The sequence below is a fragment of the Gracilinanus agilis genome, chromosome 4 (assembly GCF_016433145.1).
Source record: "Gracilinanus agilis isolate LMUSP501 chromosome 4, AgileGrace, whole genome shotgun sequence".
NCBI lineage: Eukaryota > Metazoa > Chordata > Mammalia > Didelphimorphia > Didelphidae > Gracilinanus > Gracilinanus agilis.
This window is the reverse complement of record NC_058133.1, coordinates 263,837,319-263,848,498: the sequence shown is the minus strand read 5'-3', so window position 1 is coordinate 263,848,498 and position 11,180 is coordinate 263,837,319. Positions and strand designations below refer to the sequence as shown.

The 11,180-nt window shown below is 44.7% G+C and overlaps 1 protein-coding gene across 1 annotated transcript in view; it reads right to left on the bottom strand.

The window, feature by feature from the left end:
- MAPK13 (mitogen-activated protein kinase 13) overlaps positions 1–10,911 on the bottom strand; it is a 23,317-nt gene extending 12,406 nt beyond the window's left edge. Inside the window, exons 1-3 of the mRNA XM_044671993.1 lie at positions 10,767–10,911; positions 8,481–8,610; positions 7,503–7,561 (exon numbers count right to left, since the gene is read on the bottom strand). Coding sequence (XP_044527928.1) covers positions 7,503–7,561; positions 8,481–8,610; positions 10,767–10,885 — 308 coding nt within the window. The 5' untranslated portion in view covers positions 10,886–10,911. The remainder of the gene's footprint in view (positions 1–7,502; positions 7,562–8,480; positions 8,611–10,766) is intronic.
- Positions 10,912–11,180: the final 269 nt, after the last annotated feature.

Sequence of the window (11,180 nt, the reverse complement as noted above, 5' to 3'; positions counted from 1 at the left end):
TCTTTCTTTCTTTCTTTCTTTCTTTCTTTCTTTCTTTCTTTCTTCCTTTCTTCCTTTCTTCCTTTCTTCCTTTCTTCCTTTCTTCCTTTCTTCTTTTCTTTCTCTCTTACCTTCCATCTTGGAGTCAATACTGTGTATTGGTTCCAAGGCAGAAGAGTGGTAAGGGCTAGGCAATGGGGGTTAAGTGACTTGCTCAGGGTCACACAGCTGGGAAATGTCTGAGGCCAGATCTGAACCCAGGACCTCCTGTCTCTAGGTCTGGCTCTCAATCCACTGAGCTACCCAGCTGCCCCCCAAAAGATGCTTTCTAAGAAGGGAAGAGGAATATTTTTGGAAACTGGGAACAGTTTCTGAAAAGACTGCGCAAGGTAAAAAAGCAGAAAGTGGGCAAGACTGACCCAGAACAGAAATACTATCCCAGCAAGCAACCTGATCGCCAGCCTGCCAGGTCAGATTCCTTTTGCGTTTACAGCAATCAGAGATGAGCTACTGCCCCACAGTGGTGAAAGAACTTGGCCTTTGCACATCAGAGGACCTGCGTTCAAATCTCAGATCTGCTACTTTACTTCCTGTGGGACCTTGGGCCGATCAATTCCCTTCTGCCACTTGGCATGAAAAGAGAAGCTTGAGAATGTCATGGTTAAAAACAGGGATCTCTAGTTTAAACTTCCTGCCCCACTACTCCATGGTGAGGTCTATGTGCAGGGCTCAGCCTAGCCTGAGCCCCAGCTAGAAGGCTGTAAGGATTTTCAAGTTCCAGAACTAGACTATGGACTTTTTTTTTTTAAACCTTTACTTTCTGTCTTAGAATTGATCCTAAGAATCCAGGGCTAGGCAATTGGGGTTAAGTGACTTGCCCAGGGCCACATAGCTAGGAAGTGTCTGAAGCACCAAGGAAGTGTTTGAACCCAGACCCCTTTTCCTCATCCCATCTCTGAGCCTGGCTCTCAATCCACTGAATGGTCTAGCTGCCCAAGTTGGCCTTCCTTTCTATCTCATGTGCTAACCTGTTTCCTTTGGCAAACCCTATGCTAATTATGTTTCCACATTTTTCTGACTGAACATCTTAAGAAGCTGAGCTGCTGGTTTCATGGGTGCCGAGTCTGTTCACCACTTAAAACGTAGGAGGAACCTGAATAAAATTGACTCTTTTTTCTTTAAAAAACTTTTATAAAAAAATTTTTCCCCATGGTTACATGACTCTTCTTGTCTCCCTTCCCTCTTCCCTCCTCTGTCCTGGAGTTGACAAGCAATTCCACTGGGTTATACATATATTATCACTCAAATCCTATTTCCGTATTATTCATTTTTGCAGTAAAGACCAGCTTTTTAAAGCCTCTCCATCCATTGGAAACTCTGTGGAAAGGCCCAGTGCCTCGCACTGTCCCCGGCACTGGGGATGACTCTCAGGGCGCAGGCTTCTGCAACTGAGATTTTGAGCTTCTGCCAACCATCTTGTTTTATTACTGTTTTCCTTATCTTTCCACATACTGAACCAAACTATGTGTCAGGTACAACTGCAATGATTTCCTTCTCTTTTTGTCCAAAATGTGGCCACACCCTCTTCCTCTCCTCTTCCCCTCTACAGAGCCACCAACGGAAAGTCTGGTCTTAAAGAGAGGAAACATTACACAGGTGCTGGGCTGGGGGGTTGGAAGGAGGCAAGAAGTGGTCAAGCCATTTTTTACTCTATTACTAGAAATTGAGAAAGAAGCAGGGTAGGTAAGAGTGGTGAAAACAGCAAATACAACAGCTTCTTTCTCAGCTTGTTGCAGGAAATAGTAAGTAAGCTCTGTGGGCACACTGGCAGTATGGCTCTGTGGACTGTCGCCAATGAGCTCCCAAGTGTCTGGAAAATGTAGGGTGTGGGCACGGTTACAAAGGGACCACATCTGAACCAAGGACCTGTTAATAGAGTCTGCCTTTCCACAGTTTCCAATGGAGGGGGAGGCTTTAAAAATTCTGTTCCCAAGTTCCCAAGGCTTTAAAAAAAAAAAATCCTAACCTTCTGTTTTAGAATCAATACTAAGTATCAGTTCCAAGGCAGAAGAGCATTAAGGGTTGGGCAAAAGGAGTTGTAAGTGACTTGCTTAGGATCACACAGCTAGGAAAGCCACATTTGATGGGGAGGCTTTAAAAATTCTGTCTTATCCAAGCTCCCAAGGCTTTTAAAAAAATAAATCCTTACCTTCTGTTTTAGAATCAATACTAAGTATCAGTTCCAAGGCAGAAGAGCATTAAGGGTTGGGCTACAGGAGTTATAAGGGACTTGCCCAGGAGCTAGGAAGGTTATATTTGAACCCAGGACCTCCTATCTCAATTCAATGAATCACCTAGTTATCCCCAAGTCCCCTAAGTTTTAAGAAGGGACCTGGCTAAGCACCAAGGAAGTCAACAAGCCAGTAGCTCAAGGTGTTCTCGTGTTCAGGCAGAGGAACGTGGAAACAGTTAGCACAGGGGTTGCCAAAAGAGGCAGTGATGAGAGCCCTGCCTAAAGGGCAGCCCCTTGTGGGTGGGCCAACATGTAGAAGGTAGAAGGAAGAGTGGAGTCAGAGAAAGAGCAGCCTGAGTACACTTGTAGAGAATCAAGTCAGGGGAGTGTCAAAGCCACCAGAGGGGAGAGAATTTCCCTGAACTGTTGAAAAGTCTTGACAGCAGCATTAAGAAAGGTTTCATGGTTTGCAAAGCACTTTACACATCTCATTTGATCCTTGCAACAAACCCTGTAGAATAATTGCTATTATTATCTCCATTTTATAGGGGGAAAAAATTGAGGCAGACAGAGGTTAAGTGATTTGCCCAGGGTTACAGGTAGCAAGTGTCTGAGGAAGAATGAGATCAAGTCTTCCTGACTCCAAGTGTGTTATATAGTCTGTTTATATAGCTACAAATATATCCTTCAAGCCCTCTCCCAGGCCATCTCAGCACTGCTGGCTCCTTCCTTTCCTCAAAGACACTTTTTACTTTCTTCATCCTGGGCTGGCACATTCCTGCCTCAGGTTCCACTGGGCTGAGCTGCTAGAATGTTTTTTGCTCCTTGTATGCCTGAGATACTCACTAGCTGTGTGACCTTGGGAAAGTCACTTCACCCTGCTGGCCTCAGTTTTTCATTTGTAAAATGAACTGGAGAAGGAAATAGCAAAACCACTCCAGTATCTCTGCCAAGAAAACCCACACGGAGTCACATTATATCGTTTCAGTCCCTACTCCATCCCCAGTTGCCTATGGATAACAGTATAAAATGCTATATACAGGTTACAGGGAATGAGGATTGAGAAAAAGCCATTCAATTGTGTCAAAAGTGAAAGCCCTTGACTTGTGTCCAAGTATTCGTGACCCCGTGCACCATGGGGATTTCTTGGCAAGGATACTGGAGTTGTTTTCCATTTCCTTCTCCAGTGGATCCTTCTGTCAGGCAATCCAAGGTTAAGTGATTTGCCCAAAGTCACACAGCTAAGCAATATATGAGGCTGATTTTGAACTCAGGTATTTCTGACTCAAGGTCCAGTGCTCTAACTGCTGAGCCACCTGGCTGTCCCCTAGGTTAAGTGACTTGCCCAAAGTCACACAGCGAGGCAATATCTGAGGCTGATTTTGAACTTAGGTATTTCTGACTCAAGGTCCAGTGCTCTAACTGCTGAGCCACAGCCTACACAACAATGGTGGAGTAAGATGGGGAAGGAAGACAGAGTTAAGGAGGGAGGCTGGTGAGAAAATGGAAGTAACAAATGGAGATTACTCAGATGAGAAGTTTAGTGGTGAAGAGAAAACCCTGCCTTAGTCTTGCCTATCCAGATTCTACTCATCTTTCAAAACTCAGCTCAAATTCCTTGTCCGTGAAGCCTTCGTCTGCCTAGTTCTCTAATTCTCTAGTTCTCTGAATGCCTCTAATACTTCTTACAAATACCACTCATTTGGCAATTAATCATATACTGACTGCTTTGTGACATTCTTGTCTTCAGCTGCTATATATCTCGTACTGCTACTAGGCTTCACATGTTTCTGGAAAGAGGGAGGGAGGGAGCAAGGGAGAAAAGGGGCAGAGAGGAAGGAAGAAGGGAGGAAAGGAGAGAGGAAGAATCCAAAAAATACTGGTGGAGGAATCAGGAGATGGTGGTTCCTGTCCTGGCTTGGTTCCCATACTACCTGTGAAAGAAGTCTTTTCCCTACTATCCCTTGTACCTTTCCTCTGAGACTACTTCCAGTTTATTCTGTATTTATCTTAGGGGGACATGGTCATTTTGGTTAAGCCCATACCTTTTGCCTTAGAATACTTAGAATCAATTCTATTGGTTTTAAGGCAGAAGAGCGGTAAGGGCTGAGCAATGGGGATTGAGTCTCTAAAAGTCTCTGAAGTCTAGAAATGTCTGAGGCCAAATCTGAATCTAGGACTTCCCATCTCCAGATCTGGTTCTCCTGTTAGACTGGGAGCTTTTTAAGGTCAGGAATTTTTTAGACTTCCTTTACATCTCTAGAACATAGCAGTGCCTGGAACTGTGTATTATAATTATAAATATATATATATATATACACACACATATATATGTATATATGAATAAATTCTATAAAATAAAATTAATAAATAATAAGACATTCCTGTTGACATGTTGCCTTCCCATCTGTGGGTCTTAGTCTTTCTATCTGGAAAGAAGGGGGTTGGACTTAATGGTCTCTAAGGTCCCTTCCAGTTCTCACATACTATAATCTAGTCTATGCTCTAACCTCCTTACTGATGTTTGCCACTTCAGCAATTTGGTGAAGCGACCACATGATACACAGATAGACATCTGAGCTAACATCAAAAATGCTAGAGAAAATGATAAAAAACCACATGCGTCCCAGTAAGTATTTTGAGTCATTTGTGTGGTCGGGTTACTATATGAAGCAACTGTGCCCTGATGACAGCCCAGGTAGGCACAGCTACAAATTATGTCCTTTAATCCTTACCCTGCTGGCTCTTTCCTTTCCTGAAAGACGCTCTCTTTACTTTCCTCATCCACTGGGTTCCACAGGGATGATCTGCTAGAATATTTGCTCCCTGTATGCCTCAGACGCTTACTATGTGATCCTGGGCAAGTCACTTAACCCTGTTGGCCTCAGTTTACTCATCTGTAAAAAAATGAGCTGGAGAAGGACACATAAAGCTCTCTAGTATCTTTGCCAAGAAAACCCCAAATGGAATTATGCAGAGTCAGATACAACTGAAAATGACTGAACAGCAACAAAAACACACTATCATTTTCTGAACGGAGCCTCAGCTTCTTGGGGCTCTAAAATGGTAATAATAATAACAGCATTAAGTACTTACCTCCAGGGATGTTTATAAGCACTTTGCAAACCTTATGGAGTGCTATATAAGTGATAGTTATTATTTAGATGGGACAGAAGGAAGAATTTCCCAATAGTGAGTTAGGAGAAATTGCAATGGATTGTCAAGGGAGATACGGTAGTGGATTATTAGCTCCTTGAGGAAAGGATTTTAAAAACTTATTTTTTTTGCTTTTATATCCCCAGTGCCAATGTCTGGCATCTGGTAAGAACTTAATAAATGCTTACTGAATGAATTTAAAAGAAGAATGGGGATAGTCCTGCTTTAAAGTCTTAAAATTTTTCTCAGTACTATGGAACAGGTCTAGGTGATAACATTAAAATCAATTTCTATTTGATTCTATAAGTCTCAAGAATATTTATTCTTTCATTCACTTGGGCACCTACCCTAGGCAAGGCACCATGGAAAATATGATGGGGGACATGGTTTCTGCCTTCACACAGTTTATAGTCTAACATGCACATGATAAGTCATAATACAAGAGAGAATATGAAAATCTTGTAAGATAGCTAGAAAGAGCTATCTATGGGGCAGGTAGGTGGCTCATTGGCTAGAGAGCCAGAACTAGAGATGGGAGGTCCTGGGTTCAGATCTGGTATCAGACATTTCCTGGTTGTATAACCATAGCCAAGTCACTTAACCTCAATTGCCTAGCCCTTACTGCTTTTCTGCCTTGGAACCAATACTTGGCATCAATTTGGCATTAATAGATATGCTACTTGGAAAACATATTGCACTTATTTTATGTGATCCCAGAGAGCTGAAATCAGGAGCACTGGGGTGAACCTGCAAAGAGATGATGGAGGTGTTTTGGTCCTTTGTTTTCAAAGAGAACCAATGATAACACAGGGTGATGCCTTGACTTTTGAGTGAGGTAGATTTAAATGAAGCAGAGTTGTACAAACTGCCAGCCTCACTCTCTCTTCCAGAATCAGCAAGTCTAGCAGCAAGACAAAAGGAAGGCTAGAGACGGCCTAAGATGCGATGAATGACTTCAGAATATTCCAAGTCTGACCAAGCACTCCACAGCACTTGCTTCAGCCACCTTTGTGACCATTGGAACAAAGTGTTCTTATCTGCCCGTTCTGGAAAGACTTTACAGGCTTGGAACTCATCAAGGGGTCTGAGGCCTGTCTACCCAGTATAATCCATCAGTCAACATGGCTTCAGTGCATGCTATGCCTTTTTAGAACTATAGGTGAGAGCTGGATGCCACAGGGACACCAAGGGTGGATGAGCAGCCCTGAAAAGCACCAGAGGTGCCTGTCCTCCTGAACACTCCTTAAACTCCTGCAAAGATGTAAATTTAAGTTTGATGTCAGGAAAAAACTTCCTAACAGTTAGAATTATCCAAGAGTGGAATGGCCTGCTTTGATAAGCAATTTGTTTCGCCTTCACTTGAAGGCCAAATGATGGATGATTATAACTTACAGATATTTTTAAACCCTTACTTTCTGTCTTAGAATCAGTCCTGTGTATTGCTTCCAAGGCAGAAGAACGGTAAGGGCTAGCCAGTGGGGGTTAAGTGACTTGTCCAGGGTCACACTAGGATGTATCTGAGGCCAGAATTTGAACCCAGGACCTCTTGTCTCTAAGGCTGGCTTTCAATCCACTGAGCCACCCAGCTGCCCCCAGTTTACAAGTTTTCTTGAGCAAGCTGAGATTAGATGAGAAGATGTCCAGTGTGCTTTCCAACTCGGAGTATCTAATATATAGTATATTCCTATGTTCTACCTTATTTATGTGCATTTTCTTCTCTTCCTCTTAGACTGTAGACTCCATGGGAGTAGGAATCATGTCTTATTCATCATTGTATCCTCTATAATATTTGATACAATTCCTTGCCTATACTAGGTATCCAATAAGTATTTCTTGAGTGAATGAAAGAATGAATAAAGATTCATCTGTGCTCTATCTCATCATCCCCTTCCAGACTATAAGCTCCTTGAAGGCAAGGACTGTGCCATATTTATATCTTCCCCAATGCCCAGGACAATAACCTCCTCTGTGCAGTGTACTATGCCAGGCAGTGGGAGGTTCCTATAGAATAAGTCCAGAGAGGGTAAATGGGCAGCAGCAAGGCACATGCCAAGTTCAGGATGCTCCCCCCCCCCACCCAGGATCATTATTTCAGCTTAATGGGAAATGATATTGATAAATACCCCAGACTCACAAATCACAGAAGTTGTGCAGAGATGTAGCTGAAGTGAAGACATCCAACAGTCCAATAACCTGGAGAAGGAATCAACAGGTCAAAGGGGGACTTTACCTGCCTTGGCTTCTGGTCATCTCCTGGCCAGTTAGATTCAGCATCTGCCCCAAGTACAGCTCACCTCAAATCACCTCCCCCTGTCTTCCTTACAATGGATCCTGGGATTAAATCAGAGTTATGAAGGGATTTTTTTTTTAAGCCCTTACTTTTTGACTTAGAATCAAAACTGTGATTTGGTTCCAAGGCAAAAAAGCAGGAAGGGCTAGGCCAGTGATTCCCAAAGTGGGCGCTACTGCCCCCTGGTGGGCACTGCAGCGATCCAGGAAGGCGGTGATGGCCACAGGTACATTTATCTTTCCTATTAATTGCTATTAAGATAAAAAAAATTAATTTCCAGGGCGCTAAGTAATATTTTTTCTGGAAAGGGGGCAGTAGGCCAAAAAAGTTTGGGAACCACTGGGCTAGGCAATGGGGGTTAAGTGACTTGCCCAGAATTACCCAGCTAGGAAATGTCTGAGACCAGACTTGAACCCAGGACCCATCTCTGATCCACTGAGCCACCCAGCTGTCCCTTAAGTTATGAGGCTTTATTCCTATTGCCCATCCTCCCAACTGATAGAGGGCCATGCCAAGCAGAAGAAAAGAATGCTGTAGTCGCAATCCAGTTTCCCTTGTCCATCACTACATGGAAGAAACATGAGTCTGGGAGGCAGGACACAGATTCTAATCTTGGTTTGGCTAGTGACTTGTTGGGGGACCTCAGGCAAATCGCTTCAGCTCTTGGAGCTTTAGTTACCTCTTTACAAAGTAAGGGGACTGGAAAAGTGATCTCTGAGGTCCCACACTTAGGTCCATTGCTCTTGGTTTTAGGCATTTGAACTGCTGCTTCCTAACCTCTCACTCTTCCAAGTTCCCCCTTGAACCTTCCTGCATACATACATTTTCATGCTGCATATGCTTCAATAGCATCAGCTCCCGATAGGCCCTCTTGGCAAAGATCTCTGACTGGAAAGGTCGGCTCAGTTTCTTGATTGCCACTTTCTCTCCTGATTTCTTATCGATGGCTGAACTGTAGGAACCATAGGAGACAGGGCTGGTTGGGAGGTGGCTGTTCAGGTAGTCCTTGCTATTTGCAACAAATACTCGGCACACTTGCCTTTAATTTCTTTTTAAATTTTTAAACCCTTACCTTCTGTCTTAGAATCAATACTGTGTACTGATCAAAATATACGGAGAACTGACTCAAATTATAAGAATACAAATCATTCTGAACTGGAGGATTTCTTTCTTTCTTTTTTTTTTTTTAATTAAAAAAAACAAACAAACCCTTACCTTCCATCTTAGAACCAATGGTTCTAAGACAGAAGAGAGATAAAGGCTAGTCAATCGGTATTAAGTGACTCGCCCAAGAAATATCTGAGGCCAGATTTGAACCCAGGACCTCCCATCTCTAGGTCTGGCTCTCAATCCACTAAGCCACATAGTTGCTCCCCCCTTTAATTTCTGATTTAATTTCTTTACACACATATACACACACGTAAATATCTCTTCAATTTCTGACAACTCCTGTACACACACACACACATACACACGCACACATATACCCTTCAATTTTTGATGACTCTTTTCCAGCTTAGCTCCTCCTAATCCTGTTTTTGGGGGAGTGGCAAAGCAAATTTGGGAAACCAGCCTCCACCTGCCAGCCTGCCTGTATTTCCCCTTTGCAAGGTAAATCTAGAAAGACCAGCGTGGGAAGAGAAGATTACTACATCACAAACGGGCCAAGACAGGCAGGGGCTGGAAGAGGAAAAAAAAGCCCAAACAACTGTCAATGAGAGTCAGGGACAAAGACACTAGTGGTGCAGAGGGTTAGCCTCCATCCACACAGGTGAAGAACCATAAGGCAACCTGTTGCCTATTGACCTCATAGGATTGTTGTGAGGTTCAAAAAAGATAATTGTAGGGATCAGCTAGGTGGCTCAGTGGATTGTGAGCCAGGTCTAGGGATAGGAGGTCCTGGGTTCAAATCTATTTTCAGACACTGTCTAGCTGTGTGACTCTAAGCAACTCCCCTTACCTTCTTCTGCCTTGGAAAAAATACACAGCATTGATTCTAAGAGGTAAGGTTAAGGGCTTAAGGCGGGGAAAAAAGGTAATTGTATGTGAAAGAACTCTGTATGCAAAAAGCAGCATAAATAATTGGAAGCAGCTGAATGCAGTGACCCAACATTACATCTGTTGTCAGCAGACTTGGGTTTGATTTTCTGCTCTGCTGTGTGGTACATACAAGACTAAGAACACTGGCTTGGAATCAGAGGACTTGGATTCAAATTCTGCCTTTGACATATATACTACACATGAGACCTTGGTCAAGTAATTTAACCTCCTTGGGCCTCAGTTTCCTTATCTATAAGGTAAGGGGGTTAAACTAGACAGCATCCCCAGCTCTGTTTTTCTGAGCTATGATATGATCCTAGCTCTCCCTACTTTGTACCCTGTACCCTCAGAAATTACTTCCGCTTTCCTTTGGAGAATGAGGAGACGGCTCTAGGTGATTTCCAGCGGCTCCAGTTCTTGGAGCTAAAATGTAAGGCATTGCTGGCCTTGTGACAATCAGCCCAGACCTTTTCCAGGTTAGCTCTCTCCTCCTATCTATAGCAATCACACACACCATCAGTATTTTCCAGAGCAGATCCAGTATCAAAAGTGTGGACCCATTCACAGATTGGGGGGCGGAAGAGAGATCTTTCATCAGACTATCCATTATGGTTTTTGGTTTGGAAATGATTGCATCTGTAAATCTAGTCCTTCTTATGGTCCTCTTTAACCTCATTGTTGGATTTCCCACCAGCTAGGGATGCTCCGGATTCCATCAGGGTTACAATGGCCCCATGACAGATCAAAGACTGGGTTGATGGAAGATGATGGGGAAGCTCTGTGCCAAAGTTGGTCAGGAAGCTCTTGTGCTTGGGGTGCCCGGTGGGCACCCTGTCAGTGACTCTGGAGGAGTCAGGGAGAGGAAGGAGGCCGCCCTATTTTAACGCCTGCCCTCAAGGGGCACAGAGAGTGACCCCAACAACCACTTGGAAAACCTCCGAGGAGATGGGGGAACACATGCCCAAGTGGCTCCGGCCTCTCAAATCAATCCTCGGGGCACTCAACCCTCGGCCCAGGCCGACCTCTATCTAAGAGCTAGCAGGGTGGGGGGGGGGGTTCAGGGCTCACCACACAGCGCCATAGGCCCCGCTGCCCACGTGGGTCAGGGTCACATAGGTCTTGGGCAGCTCCCAGGCCGTCCTGTTCACTTCTTGCCTGTAGAAGCCCTTTTTCCGGATGAAGCTCATCACGGGCTCGGTGTCTGGACAGCCAGACGGTCCGTGCGCCGCGATCAGCGCGCAGAGAATCGCGTGTAAAGCGCGCTTCGCCCGGTGCGCCCCAGGCCCAAGGGGCGCGGCCCTGGGAGGCCACCTCGCTGCTCTGTTTCCCTGCCCGCCCCCGCGCGCTCACGGGGCCAGGTGTCAGGTTGCAACTGCTCACCTTCCTGGCACGCCCAGGTGAGGGAGGCGGTGGCAGTGCGGGCCCCGCCCGAGGCCCCGGGCACTGCGGGCGGGCAGGAGGCACCTCCTCCTCCTCCTCTTC